Source organism: Gorilla gorilla, chromosome X, assembly GCF_029281585.2.
Source record: "Gorilla gorilla gorilla isolate KB3781 chromosome X, NHGRI_mGorGor1-v2.1_pri, whole genome shotgun sequence".
Classification (NCBI taxonomy): domain Eukaryota; kingdom Metazoa; phylum Chordata; class Mammalia; order Primates; family Hominidae; genus Gorilla; species Gorilla gorilla.
In genome coordinates this window covers 135736623-135764340 of record NC_073247.2, presented here as the reverse complement: position 1 = coordinate 135764340, position 27718 = coordinate 135736623, and the positions used below count along the sequence as shown (strand labels likewise).

The following is a 27718-nucleotide window of genomic DNA, read 5'->3' as shown; positions in this document are numbered from 1 at the left end:
TTATTTACACCTACCAACTCTATAACCAGCTGAACTCTAGGTAGATAGATGCACTATGGCACAATGAACAATGTACCATTTTATGTGTATGCAATTATGAATATTTCCCTTATCTATCAAATAGTTTCAATGCTTTCTAGGACTTACTGCAGCCAGACTGCCTGGGCTGGAATACCAACTCCATTATTTACTAGCCATATACCCTTGTCTAAGGCATCAGTATCCAACCTTCCTGGCACCAGCGGCCAGTTTCATGGAATATAATTTTTTCCATAGATTTTGGGGGCAGGGTGGGAAGGGGGGCTCAGGATGCAACTATTGCACCTCAGATCATCAAGCATTCTCATAAGGAATGCTCAACCTAGATCCTTCGCATGTGCAGTTCACTTTAGGGTTCGCGCTCCTATGAGAATCTAATGCCACGGCTGCTCTGACAGTAGGAAAGCTCAGGTGGTTAATGCTTGCTCACTAGGCTGCCACTCACCTCCTGCTGTGCGGCCCAGTCCCTAACAGGCCACGTTCTGGTACCCCTGGTCTAAGGTATTTAAACTTCTTTGTACCTCATTCTCACCTTCTTCTGATTTGTTAAAAAAAAAAAAAAAAATGGTGGCAGAGGGTGGGGGAATGACAGCATTATCAACTCTTGTCATGAGGCTTAATGAGTTATTACATGTAAACTACTTAAAACAGCACCCAGCTGTTTTAGCTATCATTTTATATGTTCAGTTCTGAATCACTAATGACAGAAGACAATTCTGATATATAAACTAGCCCAAATGAACAATGTGCTAGCGTTACACTGACATGAATCTCTTAAAGAGTACAATGCAAATCTTAACACTTTGATGAGTTTTCAATATGAGTTCAATTAGTAAATTCTTTTTCAAATGGTTTTACCTCCATGCCATGAGCCCCTTATTTAAGGCAGGTTTCTCTCTTACTGTCTCTCTCTCATTCTCTACCTCAGCATATCCTGCTTGTTTCCTTCCTGGCATTTATTACAAGTTTCATTATTTTGTTTTTCCCAATGGATCTATGAAGGAGAGATCTCTTAACACATGCTAGCACACAGTAGGCACTCAAATGTACCCTGTATAAACAATGTAAACATTTGTAAATGTGTTTAACTCATACCAGATGAAAATTAAAGCAATAATGGTTACAGGTTCCTATTTTAAAGTAATAATCCAATTAGGGATTTGGTTTCATTGTAAATACATATGATTTATTAAAAATATAAACTGATGGTATTCTCTATAAATTATTCCCCAAACACATTAAAAGATGTGATAATAGATATAAATTTGCAAACCATTTATAGCCACCCTCCCCCTTTGAGTACAAGAGAAAACATACAACATACTGTAGGTTTATTTTTATTCAAAAAGTTACTGTCTCAAGACATAAATACAAATCAGAAAACAGTACAATTAGGACAATAGAATGTGGAGGACAACAGGTTAGAGTAATATATAAAACATTTTTAGCTGGTTGAAAACAAAGCTGTAAGAACTGCTTTCACAAAGAAGTACTCCTTTCAAGAGTGAGAAAAAAAATCAACTTAGGTTTAAAATCATATATACAGTCCTCTCAGCAGTTCTAGTTAATGCAGTGGTGTGTAAAACAACATAGGCAATACTTTTGCACATAACAATATTTGTTGATGGAAAATCTGTTAGACAAGTCTGGATTCATTTGTTATTAACCATGACTTAATAAAATAATTGTATCATGATCTTTTTAGCTAACCTATGGTTTTTGGCTACCACAGCCCAATGCTTGATTTCTGACTAAAAACTGAAAGCCTTTTGGTATTCACCCATCTGAAGATATTCTTGTATTGCAAGCATATTAAGGCATGGAATGATTAAAATAATATACCTCAAGAACTGAGAGACGACTGACAAAAGATAGATACACATGTAATATAAGTTAATATTTTGTTTTAAACGATGTCTAGCTGCCTAAGCCTCGCAAAATGAGTTGATGTCAAAATGGCAAGTAGCCACTTTCTGTTTTAAACTAATTTATTTGTGAAAGGACATAAAATGAAGTTTAAAGCTTAGCTTTCAAAGAATATTATGGGTTATGAATTCTATTATCCCATCTAATTTACATACAGAGGAAATGTACTGTAACCTGTTAGAAGTATCTTTAACCTGAAGACTGCTTGCAAAGACAGATAGATAAAACAATATAAAATACAAATTTAAAAATCATTTTAAAGCATGAACACTCATGCTTTTCTATTTTTAAACATTGTTAAACTTTCAATATATTTCTGAAACCTCATAATTTTAAGTTGGAATTTAAAAGTAAGAAAAAACTAAACAAACTGCGCAATTATAAAATCAGCACCAATTTATATATATATATAATTTTATTTAAAATTTAGATCCCTATTCCCACACTCTAATAAGCTGTATAATTTTTGTTTAGAATTTTTCTGCAAACATACTACAATAAGCTTCTTTTATTTGGAGACAAAATACAGTGGCACTACTGGAAGGAATATCACAACATTACATTTTTATCTTAAAGGACAAGCAAACTTTCAGGGTTGATAATGGGATAAGCATGTTTGAGACTGGTTACCTTCTGGCAGTTCACTGCATCTGGATATTTCTGAAAAGTATAGAGAAGCTCTTGGATTTTAAAAATATCTTAAAATACTTTTAGATGAAAAAATTGTAAAAGTTCTGCTTATAAGTTTACTTTTCTCCACAATTACAATATTTAAAACAAAGTTTTGTTGATTGACGTTTTAAGCATTTAAATTTAGAATGCTAAAAACAATTCTATCCTACACTTTCTTCAGGGTAGGGGAATAAATACATCCTTAACATCGTTTTCTGGATGTAAACAGAAATCCAGCAGAGGTCATCATTATTTAGTACAACCAGTAAATAAATGTAAGAGAATTCATATCTGTACCAAATGCCTCTTCAGATTATTTTGTTTTTTTTTTTAAAAAAAAGCATGAAATAATCGATTCAAAAGCCAACTAACAGCGCATAAATAAAATATTTACTTTCTAAGAAAAACTGTAGCTTATCATCAAATTGTTTACTTGTCCTTTACTTTTATTCAGGCAAACAAAACTGCCCCTCAATGCACTTGATCTTGGTAAGCATAAGCATGTCATATTCTCCTTAGAGAAAAATCTGTACAGAATTTCACTGTATCTACCACACTTTAAAATTTCCTCTTCCACTTAGAAAATGACTTCACCACAGATTTAATTGTGTACTGGTATTAAAACATTGACACTCCAAGAACCTAATGAGAGAGAGAGAGGGGGGAGAAAATCTCGTTAAAAGTCATTCATTTCTTTAAATATATCCGTAAACATTACATTAATACTTTATTATGTTAAATAACATGCTAATAAAACCACTTTGAAAACTTCCCCTCTCTTCAGATGTGTAATTCTAAAATTAAATTGACCATGATATATAATGAAATAACATCAGGACTAATCAAGATGCTACTTACCTCACATATAATTAAAGTAGGAACCTTGGATTAATTATGCTTATATATACCACTAATGTCTAGATAATACCCTAAACATAGGCACTCAACATAGGTATTTGTTGAATGAATAAATGAATGTGCTTCTTCACATATATTTCTGGCACAGGTGCCTTGGAAAGGGGTTAAGAAAGTCTTGCAAACTTGGCTATTTGTGCTGGGAAGTGGATATGGTTTTTCAAAAAGGCATTTGAGTATGCAGACCAAAAAAAATCTAAGAACAATTCAAGTATGTAGAAAGCAAGAAGCTTTCTTTAGAAAATCTGGCCAAAGTGAATGGAACAGAACTACAAATTTTAAGAAATCAAAAGGGTAAGGTAAAATCTGGGCAAAATGACTTATATTGATGCTTTCTATATACTCCAACTGAGAAAGGAATGTTAGGTAAAATCTAATAATTACTTGTCTAAAAGTAAAAGCAGATGATGAATGGAGCAACTCTCCCTTGTTCACTAAACAAGAATGGCATGTGACTCTTAGTATATATACTAAAAGTTAGGTTGTTCAATTAAAATTCTAGCACTTATGCCCATTAAGTAATATTTTAGAATACTATAATAAGCTAGTAAGAACTGATATCAAAGCCAGATGTAATGAGCTGAAATATTACAAAGAGCTCTTACTTGTAAGTTAAATCTCTTATAAGTTCTATGAACAAAAGTCATAGAACTCATGTATTGTTTTGAGCTGAAGAAACTGTATATTTTCAGATCCAGAAACAAGTATCTGATTGCAGCCTCTTTATAATGAATTATCAAGTAGTGTTTGGAATCCCAAGTAATGAAAACAAAGAGGACTCGTGTACCCAATTTCTTACCTGTCCATTCACAGTAACTACCACACTACTAATCCCTTGTCCTCTCCCCTTCCCGCATGCTTCAGCGTTCTCCTTTTTTGGTTCAAGTCAGAGTTTGGGTGGTTAGAACGTTTCCACCAAAAAGACCTAGATAATGTTTAAAGGCCAATTCTTACCATAACACTCTATGAATCTCGGTAGAAAAGGTCTGATGATGAATGAAAGTACAAAATCTTAATTAGCAATTTAGTATTGAGTATGGGATGAAGACGAACTCAAGTTCTTTCCAAACAGAGTGCCTGACTAGAAAGCACCCAAACACTTGAGATTCTTTTTGTTTTGTACAGACTAAGTTATAAGTAGATTCTCTTACTAGAACATTAAATTAGCTCCATTACATGGAGCCCTTCTTTACCAATTTTATACTATAAATAATTCTAATAAGAGAATCTCAACACAAGAGAATGAGAGTAGTGACACTTTCTTTTCTGTGCCAACACAAACTCTGCCTGTTTCTGATGTTAACATTAATAAATACTTAAACATATTTAATATCAAACTTCAGTGTATTTTGGCAATTCTGGCAGAAAACTGTTATCAAAATGGTATAAACCAATTTTGTGTCCAAATATAAAACCAGCTACACCATAAATCTAGAATTTTATGTATATGCAACACAAAATATGTTCAGAGTTTTTATATTACCACTCCTGGATAATGTGAAAATCATGTTTAAAAAGGTATTTTTACGATTTATTTAGAAAATCTTGTTTAAAAATTAAGTGTTTAAAAAGATATTTTTTATGATTTATTTAGAAAATCATGTTTAAAAATTAAGTGTTTAAAAAGATATTTTTACGATTTATTTAGTAACAAACGAAGTGTCTACATTAGGGTGCTTTGAGTTACTTCCCTTAGAATTGGAGAATCTCAGAACTGGACATTAAAGAAGTTAAATCCCAATTTTGCTACTGTTTTGATGACTCCATTATTATGGGCTTCAGTAAGAACAGATGTGGGGTATTGTATAAAGGCAAACAGAATTTGACATTCAAAATTTTCCATTATTCCATTTCTTAAGTTATGGTTAAGACAGTATGGAGTATAGTTTAGTGTATATTTAAAAAATAAACTGTTAACTTTAAAAAAAAAATTACATGGTCAAAGACCTCTAAAGATACCTAAACCTTTAAAGATTATTGAGCATTCAGTTATGTGACTGCTGCCATCATGTGGTAATGCTATAAAACTACAGTTATAAGTACATGTGCTCATTTTCCTAATTTTTGTAGCAGAAGCAGCTAAACTATTATCAAATTAAGAATAAATAAAAGCCCCTCAGTTGTAACATTCAATATACATGAGAATGCTATAAACTCACTATAAATAAAAAATGACTATTAGGCCCCTATTTTTCTCTAAATGTTAAATGTCAAAAATAGATACACAGTTAATATTGCTGTTTCATTATTTTAGTAATCTGAAGAACACCTTTTTGCAAATCTAGTATGTAACTAAGAAAACGAATGTTAAAAGTTCTCCTGACATTAGACAAATATATTAAAAAATGGTGATCCTAACTGCCCATATTAATTTTGATCACAGTTAACCATTTTGATTTCTTAATTACTTCTGTTGGTGTTTCATCCAAATGGGGATTTTATAGTTTTGGGAAGCACAACAGTAGAAGACAGCATGAGATTATTAAATCAAAAGGAACTGGCATCAAATTACTACTCGGACACTTGCTAACTGTATAACTGAGCAAAGTCACTAAATGATCTCTTCAGTCTCAGCTTGCTATGGTATGAAAGTGGAAATTCCCATTACCTTTCTCACACGGTTGCTGAGAGGATCAAAATAAATCATACCTAGCACAGTGTCTGTCACCCAAACTCTCAGCTACTACCTTCCATACTTTTCATTTCAAAGTGATAGTCAAGGTGCACTAGAATATGAATTCCTTAAGGACAGGGAGTGTCTTACTCGCTTTAGCACCAACTTCTGATATAATAAATTGTTGAATAAATGCATTTCATCACACCTGCTTGAAAATATTCCTTTACCCCTCATCACAATCACTACCTTCATGTTTTATTTAACAAACTAAGATGATACATACTGTTAGATTAATTATCAAGAAAACCATAAACTTCAGTGTGCAGTTAAACTACAGACTTATGAGTGCGATAGGTCACTTAGGTACTATAAAGTCTTGCTACTCAAAGTATGGTTTGCAGACCTGAAGCACTGACAGCATTTGTTAGCAGTGCAGAATCTCAGGCCACACTTAAGACCAATTGAAGCAGATTCTACTTTTTTTTTTTTTTTTTTTTTTTTTGAGACAGGGTCTTGGCTCTGTCACCCAGGCTGGAGTGCAGTATTGTGAACACAGCTCACTGCAGCCTCAACCTCCTGGGCTCAAGCGATCCTCCCACCTCGCCCTCCTGAGTAGCTGGGACTGCAGGTATGCATCACCATGCCCAGCTAATTTTTTTAGTTTTTGTAAAGATGGGGTCTCACTGTGTTGCCCAAGCTGGTCTCAAGCTCTTGGGCTCAAACAGTCCTCCCACCTTGGCCTACCAAAGTATTGGGATTACAGGCATGAGCCACTGAGCCCGGCCCCTCGGCCTTATTAGTAAACATGTTAGTGTGAATTAGTTTGTCAAAATAGTTCTAAAAGCTATCTGAAAGCAGATTATGAGGTAGGAGAGGGCAAGGTGGGAATGGTAGAAATTGTACATAGAAGGCAGGCCTTTGAGGATGTTATAACCGTCACCTGAGGCAGTAGGTGTGAGGAACAAGGAACATAAAATGGGTAGATTCTAAAAAGGGAGATGGCAGGGCATTTAAATGATTTATTCATTTGACAAAACTAAATATCTATTGTGCTGGGCAGAACTAAAAATGAATAACATCATCACTGCCTCAGGGAGTTCAGTCTAGTGAAGGACCAGGGCATGTAATATCCTATCTCACTACACAAGTCTGGTAATTATTACAATAAAGTGTGTACAAACAGTTAAAGAAGGAGAGAAAAAAAAAATCTGTGGAAGTCAGCAAAAATTCCACAGGTAATGTCAGAATTAGTATCAAAGACAGACTTTACTAGGAGGAAAAATAAAGGGGAATTTCTGGCAGAAAAAAGCTTATACAAAGTTATGGAGTCAGGAAAGAGCATAGTGTATCTGAGTGGAACTGCAAGATTTGATATGGCTAGAGCATAGAATACATGTAAGCAAAAGGCCAAGGTTAAGGTGGCAAGGGAACCAGATCATAAAAGGCTTTGTTTGCTAGGTTGAGGAGCTAGAATTTTCTTCCTAATGGCAATGGGGGGGAAAAAAATCAGTAAAAGACTTAGAACGATAAGTGAGAATATCAGATCTGCATTTTTAGAAAGATGACCCCACAAGAGGCATAAAGGAGCAGTGGGACTGCAATATCAGCTTAAAGGCTTTGCAACAGCCCATGTGAAAACTGAGGAGGACCCGAATCAAGGCACTGTCAAGGAGAATATGGCACAGGGGACTGATATAAGAGGTACTTAAGAAAAATAACTGACAAAACCCAATAATAACCAATTAAGGATGGTGGGAGTGGTAACTGACTCTCATCCTAGATAGCTAGATACCCTTCTCTTCATTATCAAAGCCTTTGTTCAAGTTCTCATTATTTTTCACCATGCCTTTATATTACGCCCCTCATTCATCCTGTCCCATCCATAAATGTCAAGGAAATCTTTCTGAAACACAATTCTGATCATGCCATTACCTTACTTAAAATCTTTCAATGGGCAACCCATTGAAGAACAGTACAAACCTGGAAGAACAGTCCAAATTCCTTAATATTCAAGTCCCAGTCAGCCAGGATTCAAAAGTACTTTTCTAATCTGTCAACACTATTGCAACACTCTCTTCCCCTCCCACTGAAATCTTGCCTGCCTGCCTCTTTTTCTCACATCCAACTGTTTTCATCTATTCTCAGTATGCTGCCCCAGGTTTTCAACCTCAAACTGAGAGACTGCCTATACTTCTGATTTTGCAATCCTAGGGTACATTTAAATTAAACCTACTGATTCATCCATAATTGAAGCTGGATCAAAGAAATCAGGCTTCAGTTCTGTTCTCTCTCGTCTGTTCTTTGATGGTGGCTAAAGGAAAAAAGGAAATAAGTTGACATTAGTTTAGCTATATCTACAAACCAGATAGTAACTGAAAATATCCAAGTTCTTCACACGGCCTATGTGATTCCAAGTGTACCTGACACAGTATTTTTAAAACTCATGGAAAATTATCGGCCGGGTGCGGTGGCTCACACCTGTAATCCCAGCACTTTGGGAGGCCGAGGTGGGTGGATCACGAGGTCAGGAGATCGAGACCTTCCTGGCTAACATGGTGAAACCCGGCCTCTACTAAAAATACAAAAAATTATCTGGGCGTGGTTGCGGGCGCCTGCAGTCCCAGCTACTCGGGAGGCTGAGGCAGGAGAATGGCGTGAACCCGGGAGGTGGAGCTTGCAGTGAGCTGAGATCGTGCCACTGCACTCCAGTCTGGGCAACAGAGCAAGACTCCATCTCAAAAAAAAAACCTCATGGAAAATTATCCTAAGAGACAAAAACCGGAAAACTCACTTTTCATTTTACTTTAAAAATCATATTCCTTTCGAGGCACCGAATTATACCATTCTAAAAATTTAATTATTTAAGAAGAATACACAATATACTAAAAAGAATCATAAGACTTGACTTATAAGTATCAACTTTACTGTTTGCTAGTTTTGCCTCTTTGGAGAGAGTAAGCTTCAATATCCTCAATCCTTTCAACCTACTTCACAAAGTTTAATAAGATATGTAGCAAGATGAAATATGTAAAACCATTTTGTATATGATCAACCCTAACCACATATTTAATTATTAATAAAGAATACACTCCTACCTGTATTTAACTTCCTTCCACGTTTAAGTAATTTTACTTCATTATCTGATATGGAATTTGTCTCAACAAGTAGTATTAATATATTGTTTTGATAATGGTATACTTTTATATTAACTCATATTTTTTTAAATGCATAATTAAAAATTGATTTTCATAGTCAAATTAGTATTAATCAAAACATACCCTTTAAACCTATATATTCCTAAATTAATCTCAGAAACAGACAATTGTTACCATCTTAATCTAGGATCTACCACCTTCACCAACCTTACTCTCTTCTAAATCCCTTCCCATATATCTAAACCCCTGGCAACTATTTTAATATTTTTGCAAAACTTACTTCTCTTGGTAAGTATTTCTCTACTCTAATAAATATCCAACATAATTTTCAAAAGATCTAAATTGAAAATCTTACAGAAATCATTAAGTTTCTTACCAAATCTATATCCATGGTGTCAAAATCCATTCCCTCATTAAGATCCTCAATCCTCCCTTCTGAGGACATCATAACATCTTCAACAATTGGCTCTTCATCATCTTCCATTAGGCTTGTGCCACGCCGACTAGAGAAATATAAAACAAAGTCAAGATCTGAACTAATGTCGTGACTATTAATATCTAGGCAGCAGTATGTGGCTCTCTATATTCAAGTATAATGGAAAATGATGGAATTAAAGGTCAGGGAGAATGATTAGGCATTGATTATGTCATCAATGATATCAAAACCCAATGTTTACTTGTCTAAAAATGCTAAGGAGTTATGTTTATTCTACATTACTTCAGTACATTTAGCTTTATAGTTCTGATATCCCATATACAAGGTTCAATGAGAATTTCCCACATGGGAACATACAAGATACCTCAAATCCTTTTTGAAAGTAGGCAGGGTACAAATTAATAAACAAACATAAAACAGAGACCAAAAAAATGACATTTTCAGAAAACATATATTTTCATCAATATATAATGCTAATTTTACCCATCATCACTCCCTCATTCATTCAGTACCTAATGTGTACCAGGCATGTGCGCACTCACTCACACAATGCCTACTATGTGACAGGCTTCTACTGTGTCCTATGGATGTTAAAAAAAAAAAAAAAAAAAAGATGAATAAGACTAAGACATGATTCCTGCCCTCAAGGAGCTTACAGTCTACCATGGCAAACAGAGATAAACAATTAATTATGACAAAATGCGATAAATATTACAAGAAAACTATGCATCAAGTGTTATAAGGACATACTAAAATAAGGAATTAATTCTGCCTCAGGAAGAAATGAGGAACACTCATGCTGAAACTCAGATTCGTGTGCCCTATGAAACTCAAAACTAAGACATATATACAAATTTAAAATGAAAAACTAAGACCAAAAGTTATATATGTTATTACATAATTATGGGGAATAAATTAAGTTCACAAATTAGCCCAGATCAGCATAAAGTAGCCAACATAATAGTGAAACTGAGTAGGACTTGTTTTTCCCTAGTTTGGCCAACATTACCTTCTTTTCTCATCCAAAGACACCCCCACAGTCAAGAAAGTTGCCAAAACCCCAGCAATTATTTACCGAATGCTTACAATTTACACAATACTATGCTGGTTCTTAAAAGATATAAAGATAACAAGATACGATGTCTGATCCATGTTACCTGGACAAATATGTTTATAATGGTCCTTACTTCCTAACAATTCTGGGTAGAAAGACAATTTTACTATATTTTGTAGAGGCAACCGTGAAGGGAATATATGTGCTGTATGAACTATGTGACAGAAAATCAGAAAGCCGTTCTGCATTTTGTTTGAAGTACAAGAAAGATATATGCGATACAAGCTATGAAAAATAAAAAAGAAAATTTGGAAGTATTTTTAGTTATAGGGGCAGATACCATTATAGAAAAATCATTGTAAGATGAAAATGCTTTAGAGTCCCATGCAATAGATGACTTATGGTACAACCACCAAAGAATCCTCTGGTAATAGTTATTTAACTGAGATAATTTCTTGTAGTTGCCGGGAGGTGGGGGAGTTAACTATAATTGGGAATTAAAATGGTACTCAGTAGTGACATGCTATATAGGATCTTAGGAACTGGTGTAATGTTTTATGGGGAGAGATATAGACCAAATGATTGCATGGCAGAATTCTGGAATATATGGACCGGCGACTACTTGGAAGCCAAGAAATTAGTTGTAGGATCCAGCATAAAATAAGAACTTATATTAAAAGGAATGTGGTCACAGAAACAGACAAAAGGGGATAGAACTATGTGACAATATAGATGATGACCATATTAACCAGGATCAGAATCTATACGTGTAATAGAGTATACCTTGTGTCTCTAGAGGTTAAGACCACTATGGAGATAACTAAAGTGAATTTATGCAGGCCACCACTCATAGTAAATGATCATTTTGTAAGAAAAACAGGTAAAATTCTTAACATCTAAAAACCAACAAGACAGAACAAAATATAAATTAAAAAAAGAGGGTAACAACTACTATCTCCCAATAGTAAAACATATACCACATTATAAATACAATGCTTTCAAACTCAAAAACTTAATCATAATCATCACACTTTTCCCTGTATACCAATCAAGACATTTAAAAAAATTATCTAAAGACTGCTTGTCTGCCATGTTTTTTAGAGCCAAAGCTAATGAAGATTTTAGAAAGATTTATAAAGTTATCATACATAATCCAGTAAAAACAAAGTATTTAAAAGGTAAACTTCATTTTTTTTTAGCATTGAACATTTATTCATTCAATGAACATTTACTTAGCACCTTTTACGTGCCAAGCACTGACAGGCAATGAATGTGGTCCCTGCCCTTGAGGAGCTCACAGTCTAGACAAACGGGACAAACTCATAAACAAATATTTACAATACAATGTGGCAAGTGCTATAAGAAATATGGATATACATAGTGTTATGGGAGCATAGATGACCAAAGCTTCAGTTAAGGTGACACCTGAGCTTGTTCTTTTATGATGATTTTACCAGCTGCCAGGGAATAGGAAATGATACTAAAACGTGGCAGGGGCCATATTTTGAAACATCTTGCATGCCATGAGCTAAGAAGTTGGGAGTTTATCCAGCAGGCAATGGGGAGCCACAGAAAGGTTTTAAGTAAGAGTTACATGGTAAGATTTTTATTCTAGAATAGTAATTCTTGATGGTGGTGTGAATGATGGAGCGGGGGGTGAAGGGAGAGGTTTGGTGAGAAAATAAATGGGAGATTTGAGGGAAGAAAACCAGTTAGAAAGCTAATACAATAGTTCAGGTGAGAGATGAGGGCCTGAACTAAGTTGGGAAAATCAATTAGGATGTAACACAACTGTATTTTTAATGCTGTGTACCAAAATAAACAAGGATTGATATTTAAACTTTTCCAACAGATCAACCTAAGATTGGTCCTTTGGCTAACTAGGTAGTATTTTAATTAAAATATTTTGTTTTTCTGTTGGAAAGACCAATTTTTAGTTCCTTGATTATTTCAGCTTAAGTTACTCTAGAGAGTTTGCTGAAATTTTTAGATAAGGCACACATTAAAATGTTAAAATGAATTAGTGAACTTCCTAGACTCAGACAATAAGGCACTCTCACTTACATGGCATGCTGAAGATTAGTTCGCAGTTTAACATAGCTCATTGCTGCTCTCTCCTGCTGTTGCCTTGCTTCCTCTTGTTGTCTTTGAGCTAACATCCATGTTACCTGCGTGCTTCAAGGAGAATTTTATTCTTCTTTTAACTTAACTTTTTCTATGTAATTAATAAAGTTATAGTACAGAAAATGATCAAATGTACTTACTTATAATCAAGAGGTGTTTGATGATGTTCAGTCTGCATTGGATAAACACTCATGAAGCTATCCTCAGGCCGTAATCTTTTGGGCTCTCTCATAATAGTGGAGGTGAGTTGTGGTGTCTGCATCATAACAGGGGTGTGCAGTGTTTGTTCTCTGCTTAACCACATACTGTCACTACTACTACTTTCTTCAGCTGGAAAAGAAAATTAACAACGAGGTTTAGTCACTAATTTTGACTATTCAGATGTCTAATACAACCTGTTCAGGTCAATAAACATCTGTTGATTTCCACATGCAAGTCACAGGAACGGGGGACACAAACCTATGTAAGGGGCAGTCCCTGACCTGGCCTTAGAGTCTAGTTGCAGACACAAAACAACCAGGCAATTAAAATACAGTGTGGTAAATGCAAGGAGAGAGGGAAGTATAAGGGGAATGGGGGCAGTGAAAGGGGTCAGAGCCAGCTATCCAGAAGCAACTTCTAACTAGAGTAGGTATCAGGTGGGCTAGAAAGGCTTTTTATTCTAGGCAGGGAGAAGAACATAAAGCAAGAACACTAAGGCAGGAAACAAGGACTAAACCTTTTTCTTTTTTTCTTTTTTTTTTGAGACAGAGTCTCGCTCTGTCACCCAGGCTGGAGTATAGTGGCGCAATCTCAGCTCACTGCAACCTCCACCTCCTGGGTTCAATCAATTCTCCTGCCTCAGCCTCCCAAGTAGCTTAGATTACAGGAATGCATTACCATGTCTGGCTAATTTTTATATTTTTAGTAGAGACAGGGTTTCAGCATGTTGGCTAGGCTGGTCTTGAATTCCTGGCCTCAAATGATCTGCCTGCCTTGGCCTCCTATAGTGCTGGGATTACAAGTGTGAGACATCACACCCAGTCGACTGAACCCTATTAATCTGCTGATATTTGACCTACAAAAAGGGCAATTTCATATGGTTCAAAACTAACAGTTTGCTACTCCTGGGGCATAAAGATTGAAAGGGTAGCAAAAGACAAGGCTGGATAAAGAAGCAGGAATCAAATTGTGGAAAATCTTGTGAGCTCTGCTAAGGTAACAGGGAACTGCTGCTGAAGGTTTTAAGGTAGGGAAGCAATTTGGTGAGTTACACGTTTTAGTCAATGTGGTGGCAGTGTGGGGAGTGAACTTAAAAACAGAATACCGGTGAGCAAACAGACCAGTTAAAAGGCTAATTGTGTGGCCTAGGTGAGTGAGAAATGGCAACAGGGATGGAAGCAATAGGAGATTGGTTCCCAATCTATGGGATGCAGACCACTGAGCAGGTAGTAAGAGCAACTGCAAGGGGGCCACAAATCTATACAAATATTAATTAAGCACTGGACTAAAAAGAAAAAAGGTTTCACACCTGCAAAAGCTACTTTTTTCAAATGTCTGTAAATGTTGCCATAATTAATAAGTCAAATTTGTGTACAATTGTTACTGAATTAATAGTAATTTTTAAAATCACTGACCTGGGAGAAAAAAATTGATAGCACTTTGTGATTGTGAATTTAGAAGAAAACTATTTCATTGGCAGATTATACATATGAGGCCAGGCGTAGTGGCTCATGCCTATAATCCCAGCACTTTGGGAGGCTGAGACAGGTGGATCACGAGGTCAGGAGTTCGAGCCTGGCAAAGATGGTGAAATCCCATCTCTACTAAAAATACAAAAATTAGCCAGGTGCGGTGGCGGGCGCTTGTAATCCCAGCTACTTGGGAGGCTGAGGCAAGAGAATCACTTGAACCTGGGAGGTGGAGGTTGCAGTGAGCTCAGATCACACCACTGCACTCCAGCCTCAGCAACAGAGCAAGACTCCATCTCAAAAGATAAAAAAAAAAGGCCAGGTGCAGTGGCTCACACCTGTAATCCCAGCACTTTGGGAGGCCGAGGTGGGCAGATCACCTGAGGTTGGGAGTTCGAGACCAGCCTGACCAACATGGAGAAACCCTGTCTCTACTAAAAATACAAAATTAGCCAGGCGTGGTGGCGCATGCCTGTAATCCCAGCTACTTGGGAGGCTGAGGCAGGAGAATCGCTTGAACAAGGGAGGGGGAGGTTGCAGTGAGCCAACATCACACCATTGCACTCCAGCCTCGGCAAAAAGAGCAAAACTCCATCAAAAAAAAAAAAAATACATATTTGCAAATGTGTGTAAGGTTTTAAGGAATAAGAGTGGAAAGAAAATGCATGAATAGCTAATACTCTAATAATAGATTAAACATAAACTCCACATTTTGCAATATAATTACATCAGCCTTTAAGTTCTACTGCATTCAGGCTCCAATACTGTCTTCAAAATTGCATTGACTTGGCCAACCTATCAGTATTCATACTTCCTTCTGTTAACTTATTAATGCCCCAATTTCTATGATTCTCCCCAAAAACCTGAATGAGAGCATTGATTCGTCCTGTAAAAATTGACGTATCTGGTTTAATAATCTATTTGTAAAATGTGATATAAATACCAATTCATATGTGTTTCCATGAGGTCTAAAAAAAAAAAGAGAGAGATTTCTGTAATATAAATACCCATTCATGTGTTTCCATGAGGTCTAAAAAAAAAGAGAGAGAGAGATTTGATGGCCCAGCACACACCTATAACTATTAACTACTAGTTCAGATGATAAAAACTTTCAAAAATTTAGTGATATGAGAAAACATCATCTTTCAATTTGATAACATTTTGTTTTTAAAAAACAGAAAAGTTTCTTTTAACTTATAAACCATCAGCCCTAACTACTTTAACTGGCCCAGGGTAATAAAAGAGATTTCCCCATCAACTGTGATGTTGGGACTATAAAACTAACCAGTGTAAAACTGTACAAGTTAGAAATATAAGGTTATGCCTTTATACTACTGGACAAAAGATACTAAAATTCATAGGACAATCAAGTTTTAAACACTAAGCACTTGATCATAAATGAAAGCTGATGAGTTATGTCGCAATTTAAAAATATGGCCCCAAAATTCTTTGACGTTCCTCACATTAAGAGGTTGAGAATTATGTCCTCTCCCCTAGAATCTCTGTGATTGCTTGGCCAATAGAATATGGCAGAAATTACGCTATGCTAGTTTTTGGGCCCAGGCCTTAAGAAATTGGCACCTTCCACTTCTGGTCTTTCGGGACACTTGCTCTTGGAGCCTAGTGTTATGCTGACATGGAGAAGTCACACATTGGTGTTCTGGCAGACAGTACAGCTGAGGTCCCAAATGACAGCCAGCATCAGATATGTAAGTGAAGATGCCTCTGTATGATTTCAGCCACCAGCCTTTGAGCCTTCCTGGCTGAGGTACCAGACACCATGATCCTGGCTATGTCCTAAGTTTTGAGGTAATTTGCTATTCAACAATAATAACTGGGACAAATTTTGACAACTATGCTAATTTAATAATTCCTAAGAAAAAGAAAAAAGTCCCCAGGCCCATTTTGAACCAACTCTGGAGTGCTAGGAGTCTAAGAACTTCAAGCGTCATAATGCATTCCTACCTCTAATATGATAGCACTCTATTTCTATGAAGTTCTTCATGGTTAATGGCCTCTTCATAGGAATTCAGAAGTTGCAACCTCTCTGAATCTGTTGTTCCACTTTAACTAGATGATCTGATCCTCTTGGGTAATAACTAGCTCTATAATACTGAGTCCATTTCCCTATGCATACAGTGTAGCACAGATTTTAAAAAGCAGGCACTCTAGAGTGAAACTGCATGGCTCTCCTACTTAATAACTGTGTGACATGAGTATGTTACTTAACCTCTCTGTGTTAAGTACTGTCATCTGAAAAATGAAGATGTACCCAAAAAGTTGTGAGAACTGAGTTTATGTATCTAAAATGCTTACAACAGCATGTTTACACATAATGAACACATTTTGTAAGCTATTATTGAACACATCTCAAATAAAAAATAAGGTGAACCTTAATGACAATTCAGTTGGTAAACATTAGGGATAAATATAAACAGAATAAATTATATCCTTACTGAGTGAAAGCTGCATGCCCTCAACCACTTTCCGTTTTCCTGTAGATGGTTTTGATTTTTTACTCCGTACTGTTGACCCCCGGCTGCTGATTCCACTAATGACTGACATGGTGTCATCATCACCACCAGCTAGCAAAGAATTTCGGTAAGACATCAGTGGAAGCCACACATCCTCTCTTCGGAGTGACATCTGAAAGGTCATGAACTTTTCCAAGTAAACATACCTTGAAAAGAAATCGAAACTGTTAGCTTTGATACAGAAATCTGTGGGTTATATTAACTCATAGTTGTGCGAGCATAGGCATATTACTTCACTACTCAAACTCAGCCTTACAGGACATTAATGAACAATGTTGTCTCTGCCAAGATTTTCACATCAAATGAAATAATTCAGAGCACTCAGTTTAACATTTGCTGAGTACCTATTATGTCCCAGGCACTATGGATAGATACAAAGATGGATATGATATGATACCTACCTGCAAAAAAGTTTCAGCCTGATGGAAATCATAAATCTACCCTTGGATCCAAGTATCTCAAGGCTTATATGTAATTTTGCAATCAAAATTCAACTAACGTTCATGTGACGACTATGTGCTAGATATTTTTTTTTTCCTCAGGTTCCTTAACTATTCTTACAATTCTATGAGGGAAATGTTTTCCCAATTTTACAGGTGACGAAAGAAAGGATAATTAAAATTAAGAAGTAATCCCACAGTAATAAAAATGAGTAGGCAGCATAACTATGATTCAAGTCCAAGGCTCTGACACCAAGAGTTCTATAAGGCTAAATTATGCTTCAAATAAAGACAACTATTTGTCAATTAACTGTAAAGTGCAATTCATATATTTGCTGTCATTGTAATGACTGATTTCTATCAATTCAGATTCACCAGTGTGAACAGCATTAAAGAGAATAGGAGAAATCAGTTACAAAGCATACTGCTTTGTTAGCTGCTCAGTATGCCTTTCTCTTTTTTTTTTGAGACAGAGTCTCACTCTGTCATCGAGGCTGTAGTGCAGTGGTGCCATCTCGGCTCACTGCAACTCCGTCTCCCAGGTTCAAGCGATTCTCCTGCCTCAGCCTCCTGAGTAGCTGGGATTACAGGTGCACACCGCCACGCCTGGCTAATTTTTGCATCTTTTGTAGAGACAGGGTTTCACCATGTTGGCCAGATTGCTCTCGAACTCTCTGCCCGCCTTGACCTCCCAAAATGCTGGGATTACAGGTGTGAGCCGCGGCACCCGACTCCCAGTATGTCTTTCTGTATTACAATACACTTCAGTCATATATAGTCGTACAACAGTACTCCTCCAAGCGTGGCCTGTGAACTGGCTACCACTCCAAAAACTGTTAAGTCTGCAACAAGATACAAAACTTGAGCCAAAATATACTCACTGGCAGAGAGATTTACAATTATGTACCCACCACATACCTAAATAGGACATTACAGATAAGTAGTCCGCACTAAAGCTATCCCCATTTTGCTTCCTCCTCGTGCCCAGAGGTTACCACTACTTGTCACCCCCATGCACATTTTGTACATTCAATACATAGTTGTCTGTAAACATCATAGTACAGTTTTGTACTTTGCTGTTTGTACTCAATGAAATCCAGCTATTTTTACTGTTGTATGGTATTCCATTATATATCAATCTATTGATCCATTTTCAGTTGATGGATGTTTAGGTTATTTTGAGTTTTTCCACTATTTCAAACAATCAAACAGCCATCATTCTTTTATCGGTCTCCTTGTGCATGTATTCAGGAGTTTCTGTGGGGTATCTACTTATGAATGAAATTACTGGATCATGAGGTAGAGAGAATCTTAAACTTTACTAGGCATTGCCAAAGAGCTCCACAAAATGGTCTTTTACTGTCACCAACAATGTATAAAAGGCTCTGCTGCCTCACATCCTTGGCAATACTTGACACTATCAGACTTCTTAATTTTTCCTAATGTGCTAGGTGAGAAATGGTATTTGTTTTAATCTTTATTTCTCTGATTAATACTGCTTATGCAATTTTAACTGGGATAAATTTATATACAATAGAACACACAAAACTAAGAGCACAGTTGTATCAGTTTTATAACTGAACATAGACCTGTGTGACCCACATACCTAACAAGATACAGAACTTGGCAGGGCACAGTGGTTCACGTCTGTAATCCCAGCACTTTGCGAGGCCAACGTGGGCAGATCACCTGAGGTCAGGAGTTTGAGACTAGCCTGGCCAACATGGTGAAACCCTGTCTCTACTAAAAATACAAAATTAGCCGGGCATGGTGGTGCACGCCTGTAATCCCACCTACGCAGGAGGCTGAGGCAGGAGAATCACTTGAACCCAGGAGGCAGAGTTTGCAGTGGGCCGAGATGGTGCCTGAAGGACAGAGCTAAACTTCATTTCAAAAAAAAAAAAGATACAGAACTCTAGTACCCTAATGTTCCCATTCAAACTCTCCAACACTAGAAGTAACCGTTACTGTAATTTTTATCACCATACATTAGTTTTGCCTGCTTTAGAATTTCACATAAAATCTATAGTCTTTAAATGCAAAATACTAGTGAGTTTTCAGACAAGATTATTTACAATATGAGGTATCCATACGCTTCTGCCCTTTTACACCTCAAAGCCATGGCGAAAGGTAGAAGATTTTTGAGAATTTAAATCCATTTTGGGGGCTCTTTTATAAGTCACTATTATAGGAGACTAAACCAGAAAAGTGCCCTGTTTGAGAATTAAAGGATGTTCCTGATGGACTGCCTTTATTATTCTTTTTCAAATGCTCCCTCCTTAGTTGGGTTAAGGCACAAATGCAGATAATAACACAAAAAGCAGCCAGGCAGTGGTTCATGCCTACAGTCCCAGCTACTCAGATTAAGGCAGGAAAATCACTGGAGCCCAGGAGTTCAAAGCCAGTCTGGGCAACATAGTGAGTCCAGTCTCTTAAATAATACATAAAGTATTCAAATTACGCGTCAAAAGCCAAAATTATACTGGAGGAAAACTCACAATATTAAAATAGAGTATTATGCATAAAATACAGTTATAATCCTTGAATTATAAAGTTGCTGAAGTATAAACTTTTTTGTGTATTAATGCAATCCTACAATTCTGCGTGAGTAGAGAGAAACCAAGTATAAAAATTGCCCTTAAGAATCCCAAAATGAAATTAAATAGGACATTTCCAGCAAATACATACACTGTTCTTTTGTCTTGTCGAAGTAGTTTAGAAGAAAATTCACTCAGAATATCAAGAAATGCCAAATTTAAAGGTGGATGGCTCTCCCCTTGCGGATTAGGCTCTTTAAAAGCAAATTCTATGCCATCTCTGCAAAGGAAAACAAAAAATAATTGAAATAAATATTTGAGGGACTATAATAAAAAAGTCAATAACTTAGGAAATTTCACTCGCTACTTCCTTTGCCAAGCTTTTAATTTGAGGAATAGAAAATAAGCAGGTTGTAAAGTGTGAGAATGTGCAGATATACTGACATTTTATGTCACTGTTACTTTCTTTAAAACAATACACACACACACACACACACACACACACACACACGCCACTTAGCTTTCAGTCTGAATATGGTCTGGTATATCTACATTCTTTAATCAGTACTTTTTTCCATAGAAAATAATGTAAATTCTCTCACATAATGATCAATACATTATCTGTATTTTTCAAGACATAAAGGAGACCTACTCTAACATATAGAACGTTAAAAAATAATTCACAAATATTTGTAATAAACAATTCAAGAGTAAAGTTTAAAATTAAACCCCATCTAAGGCCCATTTTAACTATATTTATGTGACGATAAATACCTCTATTCATCAAAATAACAACCCAACATTATAACTCTATCAAATATGTAACTGAGTAAAAAACAATCCAGATGGAATCAAGAAGGAAAAAAGGATTACATGAAAAAAAAGATATTATTTCTGAAAATAATATACAGGTAGTCCTTAAATATTATGTAAAATTACCATCTAATGGATGCATAAAAATAAACTTCAGTTTTAGAAGAAAGTGAAAGGAGAGAGTTAATTAAAATTGAGGGAGGAAGCCGGGTGTGGTGGTTCACACCTATAATCCTAGTGCTTTTGGTGGCCTAAGTGGGAGGATCTCTTGAGGCCAGGGGTTCAAGACCAGCCTGGGCAACATGGTGAGACCCTGTCTCTACAAAAAACGAAATAATAATAATAATTAAGTTGAGGGAGTATAAGCAAAACCTAAACAAGAGCAGCATATTTTCCTCAGAGAGACAGTTAGCACTTTTATAACTAAATGAGCAAGAGGATGAAGGAGAGTCCGAGAATCTAAAAGCAAGGTTCTTTAACCCACAGGTAACAGATAAAGGGTTTTAATACACAAATGTTGGTTATGTTAAAGGTCTAAAATGTACCCATACTTTAAAAGTGCAATTGATCACTAAATTACAGGCCCAGTATAAAATAAAACGACTTCCAATTTTGATAAGGGCAACAAAATATGCAGATGGAAAGAAGGGTGTGGATCAAAACACGGGAAAAGGTCACTACAAAGTAAGAGTGCAGAACCAAAGAAATACTTGAGACAAAGGAATCAAACCTCAAAGATTTCTCTATCTGACAATGAGATCATGACAAAAGTTGATAAAAAAGATGTGTAATGCTTGAATTTATGCTGCTTTGATTCACATAATTTATAGACTTTGTATGGTTTAAATTTAAACAAAGGCTTATAAACGGAGTTTTAATCCTAACTCATTTTATTGTTGTTGTTGTTGAGACAGAGTCTCGCTCTGTCCCCCAGGCTGGAGTGCAGTGGCGCAATCTCGGCTCACTGCAACCTCTGCCTCCAAGGTTCGAGCCATTCTCATACCTGAGTTGCTGGGACTAGAGGTGCACACCACCACTCCCAGCTAATTTTTCTACTTTTAGTAGAGACGGGTTTCACCATGTTGGCCAGGCTGTTCTCAAACTACTGGCCTCAAGTGATCCTCCTGCCTCAGCCTCCCAAAGTGCTGGGATTACAGGCATGAGCACCAAACCTGGCCCAACTCATTTGTTAATTGAGATAGCATTGTAACTGGTTCTTTAAAATTAAGAAAGGAGATACGGGTAGAGATTTATAAGCTAATAATAAAGCATAAATTTAATTTAGTTATTCCAAATGAAAGGGCTAGATTTAAAAAAAAAGTTTCATGACTAAAAAATATGAGAGCTGAATAAAATATCTGGAGATTACTTGTGTAGCATGGCAATGGCTTCTCTTGTTTTCAACTGATCAAGTCCAAAAGTTAAAGCAAAACGTCGAGCAAGTTCTTTTATGCCACTAAATGTAGAGGATGATCTATCAAAATTATAGCCATTTTCTTGTATCATTTCATTAAAAAGCTGTTTGGAAAGAAAGAAAGCATGTTAAAGTTCTTAATACCTGGAGATTAACATCTTTTAAAATATTACATTTTCATTTAAAATACAGGTGTTCAATAAATGAGGCACTGTATTTTATTGCAAAACACTAAAACATGATGCAAATGACCAAAAGTGCAGTACTTCGTATATTTAAACTGGAGGTTTTTATTAACATTAGAAACCCTTCAGGTTAGTTTTGGCAGAATGCTATCCTGCTGGTATTAACTGGATATTAACATAGCATATAAAAATATAAAGGGGAAAAAAAAACCCAGCAAATTATTAGGCAACCATGCTCTGTCATTTACGTTTAAGTGGTGAATCTTTACATCAAGAACTCTTAACATGAAATAGCGAAAGCTTAAGAATTTTAATCTTCTTTGACAAAGCAATTCTAATTATAGGACTTGAACCAAAAGAAATAATATTTATGTACAATAATATGTACAAAAATGTTTTAGTGCTATTTATAATAACAAAACTTGTAAAAAACCTCAGCGTAAACAAGGAGACTTCGGTTAAATTGTGGTCTATCTATAAAATGGAATATTATATAGTCATCAAAATGGATATGCTAATCATCCTGCTTTGGTTAACTATACAACTGTGTCAAAACATCACTATGTACACCCCATAAATATGTACAACTATGTGTCAACTTTTTTTTTTTTGGAGACAGAGTCTCGCTCTATCACCCAGGCTGGAGTGCAGTGGCGTGATCTTGGCTCACTGCAACCTCCACCTCCCGGGTTCACGCCATTCTCCTGCCTCAGCCTCCTGAGTAGCTGCGATTAAAGGTGTGTGCCACCAAGCCCAGCTAATTTTTGTATTTGTAGTAGAGATGGGGTTTCACCATATTGGCCAGGCTGCTTTCGAACTCCTGACCTCATGATCTGCCCGCCTCAGTCTCCCAAAGTGCTTGGATTACAGATGTGAGCCACCGCGCCCGGTCATGTGTCAACTTTTTAAAAGGAGGAAGACTTCTAAGTATACACCCAGAGAAAATGAAATCCACATGTTGAGGAAATATCTGCACTCATAGAAGCAGAGAACAGAATGGTGGTTTCCAGGGACTGGGGGTTGGGGGAGGCTGAGACTTTGGTCAAAGGGAACAACGTTTCAGTAGGACAGGATAAGTAAGTTCTGAAGATCTATTGTACAGCATGGTGACCATAGTTAAGAGTAATGTACTGTATTGTTTATCTAAAAACTGCTAGAACAGTTGGTCTTAAATGTTCTTACCACAAGTAAGTAAGTATGTGATGTAATGTTTATGTTAATTAGCTAAATTTAATCATTTCACAATGCATACATATCAAAACATCATGCTGTATACCGTTAAGTACACAGAATTCTTACTTTTCAATTATACCTTCACAAAAATCTAGAAAAAAAAATAAATGAACCTCTCCTGCTCCAAAAAAAAAAAGATGCTGAGGAAATTATTTAATGGCATAAATGTGTTCAGTGTTTATTAATATTAAAATGCAGCCTTACAAAAATGGAACGCACAATTTAATTTTGTTAAAAAATCAGATTTCATGTACGCATAAAAAAGAGTAACAAGGCCATCAAAAAACAAAAAGGTTATTGTGAAGTGAAAACATTAAGGATAATTTGCATTTGTTCCTTTTTATATTTTCTAAACAGTACAGCTAGCAGCTATTACTTTATAGCAAAAGTTGTTTTTTAAATGCCATCTTTTCAACCTTTTAAATTTTATTTATTTTTCTTTCTTCATTTTCTGTAGAGATGGGCTCTTGCTATGTTGCCCAGGCTGGCCTCCAACTCCTGGGCTCAAGCAATTCCCAACCTTGGCCTCCCAAAGTGCTGGGATTACAGGCATCAGCCACTACACCCAGCCTACATTTTATTAATTTTAATAGAGAAAATTCAAATTCTCAAATAAAATTAAGAACATTCCTGGCTGGGTGCGGTGGCTCACGCCTGTAATCCCAGCACTTTGGGAGGCCGAGGCAGGTGGATCACGAGGTCAGGAGATTGAGACCATCCTGGCTAACACGGTGAAACCCCGTCTCTACTAAAAATACAAAAAAATTAGCCGGGTGCGGTGGCGGGCGCCTGTAGTCCCAGCTACTTGGGAGGATGAGGCAGGAGAATGGCGTGAACCCGGGAGGTGGAGCCTGCAGTGAGCCAAGATCACGCCACTGCACTCCAGCCTGGGCGACAGGGCGAGACTCCGTCTCAAAAAAAGAGAGAAAAAAAAAAAGGACATTCCTAAAAGAAAGTTCATTAAGTTGGAATGGGTTGGGTTGGGCTTTGCATGCAAATTTTGTCCCCAAAGACAAAAGTATACTAAGTCAGTAATTTTATCTAATTAAATGCCTCAACACTGCCAAAATGAAAACTATTGGTTTTTTTGTTTGTTTGTTTTGAGACAGAGTCTCACTCTGTCGCCCAGGCTGGAGTGCAGTGGCATGATCTTGGCTCATTGCAACCTCCACCTATGAGGTTCAAGCAATTCTCGTGCCTCAGCCTCCCAAGTGGCTGGGATTATAGGCGCACATCATCGTGCCCAGCTAATTTTTGTATTTTTAGTAGAGACGGGGTTTCACCATGTTGGCCAGGCTGGTCTCGAATTCCTGATCTCAGGTGATCCGCCCACCTCGGCCTCCCAAAGCACTGGGATTACAGGAATGAGCCACTGCGCCTGGCCAAAACTACTGTGTTTTAGTTATAAAATTAATATACGCTCACAAAAATAAGTTTGGAAATATACAGAGAAAAAAGTAGAATTCAACATGAAATCTACCAAAACAAGTTAACCACTGTTAATATATTTTGTGATTATGAAGCTCTTTATACATTAATGAATATAGATCTACACTAATTTTAAGTGTTGTACAACGGTCATTGCAGAAATGTACTATACAGTAAATTTATCTAATATCCTAATAGACTTTTAGATTATGTCTTATTTCCTATAAACAACATTGCAATATACAACTTTGTATATCAACTTTTGCAAACTTGTCTTATCACCTTGGATAAAAGAGTAGATTTAAAAAGTAGAATTGCTGCCTCAAATGGCATACACATTATAAATTTTTACATAAATTGCCAAATTGCCTACCATATCTATATTTCCTCCATACCTTAGATAGCTATAGGTTTTGCCAATCTTGACAGTTTGAAAGCAAAAAAATAATCTCACTTATACTTTCTTGTATTTCTACTTTTATAAATTGCCTATTGCACACTTTGCCCAATTTCAACTGCTACCTTATTTTGCTAACTATTAGGTGTTAATTGTGTTAGCTAAAGTTGGTACTCTTAATGCTTACCTGTTGCAGACTGAGAATAAGGGTCTTAGCACACTGAATTTTGTCTATCTGCCTTGTTTTACTCATTGTTTCTTTGATGATATCTCCATAGTCATTATAATACTATAAAGAAATTTGTACAAATTAGAGCTTTATCTCTTAAAACTACTTGACAATAAAAGACAAATTTTAGGTTAGTCATGTAAACACGTCACAAAGTATGTATTTAGCCAAAATTATGCCTTAAAAGGCAGGAAAGAATGTTACTGAAACCTAAAGATCATTTCTAAGCATACAATCCCTAACTTCAGTAAAATCATATATACAAAACAGTTAAGATCTAATCAAATTAAGCTCCAGACTTGGTTAAAATAAAGACAGTATACTGGTCAGTTTTAGTCAAAACAACAATTAGGTTATGCAGATTTTCAGAAGTAACACAAAATATACAAACAAAATTCTCTTTGTAAAATAATAAACATAATCTCAGTTACACTTATAACTAATTCATTGATACCAGGTATACAGGCCACGAGCAGTTTAAAACTTTATTAATTTGGCTTATAGAATCTAACAGCCTATAAACAACTTTTAAAAGGAAAGCATATAAACAACTTTTAAAAGTTGTTTATATGACATTTACATTACACATTGCACATGAAATTTTTTCCTAATTTAAGACTGTGTTTCAAACACGTACAATAACAATTATCAGAGATAACAGAATAACCACGTCCCTATGACTAGTAAGTGACTTTAGAGTACCTAAGACTAAAACTTTAAAATTTGTTAAATAACTTCATAAACAACCTTAGTTTAAAAAAAAAAAAACTGGTAATTATCATCCCAAATGATTTAAGTTCCAAAATAATTTTCAATGATATTAGAGTTCAAGTAGCAAAATATTCCAGAGAGGATTAACTAGGTTTAAATATATTACATATTTTATTTCTTGAAAGCAAAGGCTTTAAAAAGTTTACATTTATAATTAGATTTTAGTTGAGGAAGGATTTTTAAGCTATCTTACCACATTTAGTCACATTCTGTTAGTATAATCAACAAAATCCTGTTTATCGCTACTTTCAACTTAAAACCTCACATCTAGTTATGAAAATTATGAATAACCTATGGTTAATCAAATCAGACTTTGAGAACCAAAGGGGAAAACCTTAACAATCACAGTGGAACAGATAAAGGAACTCAGGTCATAAAATGCTTGGAGTTATTCAAGGTCGCAAGATGCATAGTAACCAAGCCAAAACTACCACCCAAGTCTTCTGACTCCTCAAACTCTTTTTAATGCTACATCAAGCAGAGGAGGAATGCCATCCTATTATCTTAAACTGAATCATACATGCTATTTCTGATAGTGACAAATTAAGAGAGGCCATCTCCAATATTCCAAATGCAAACGAACACAATAAACCCAAAATGTCCATTAACTGGAGTAGAGGTGTAAGGAAATGTACTGAAAACACTAAATATTTTAAAATACAACTCTTTTACACTAGAAATGTAATTTGCCACTTAAAGAATTCAATGGCAGCCATGCATAAAAACTAGTGTTGCATTTTAAAACTATCTTGCTATCCATTTTTCAACTTTACCTTCATATACTGTTTGAAGATATCTGCAGCTGTATTCATCTCCACCACAGTATATACAATTAGTTTACAAAATGCTGCAAGTAAATTTCTTCTCTTGTGCAGAGCTTCAATTTTACTGGCTTCATCCTCTTGCTGACCATCTGGAGAAAAAGTCCCAAACATTAAGCATCTTGTATTTTATTTCAACCATGTATTTTTTTTAATTCTCACTATGAAACATGCTTTTATAAGAGAATTTGAAAAGGGAAAAACATTAAAATTAAAATTATAACCATTCATAATTTATTCCAATACACTAAATTTTTGTGACATCAAATAATGATCAGAACAAATGGAACTGAATCACTCCATTTGTT

The 27718-nt window shown here is 35.9% G+C and overlaps 1 protein-coding gene across 20 annotated transcripts in view; it reads right to left on the bottom strand.

Annotated features, from left to right (window-relative positions):
- Positions 1-1360: 1360 nt before the first annotated feature.
- Positions 1361-27718, bottom strand: part of STAG2 (STAG2 cohesin complex component) — a 141670-nt gene continuing 115312 nt past the window's right edge. For 11 of the 20 annotated variants that reach the window (XM_031005809.3, XM_019019373.4, XM_055376875.2 and 8 more), the window contains 10 exons: positions 27363-27502; positions 25777-25878; positions 22302-22450; positions 20271-20399; positions 17065-17288; positions 13079-13268; positions 12879-12989; positions 9701-9827; positions 8403-8480; positions 1361-3279 (listed from right to left, as the gene is read on the bottom strand). In XM_031005809.3, coding sequence (XP_030861669.1) covers positions 3256-3279; positions 8403-8480; positions 9701-9827; positions 12879-12989; positions 13079-13268; positions 17065-17288; positions 20271-20399; positions 22302-22450; positions 25777-25878; positions 27363-27502 — 1274 coding nt within the window. In that variant the 3' untranslated portion in view covers positions 1361-3255. The remainder of the gene's footprint in view (positions 3280-8402; positions 8481-9700; positions 9828-12878; positions 12990-13078; positions 13269-17064; positions 17289-20270; positions 20400-22301; positions 22451-25776; positions 25879-27362; positions 27503-27718) is intronic. The other 9 variants (XM_055376884.2, XM_055376879.2, XM_055376885.2 and 6 more) reach the window with 1 other exon arrangement.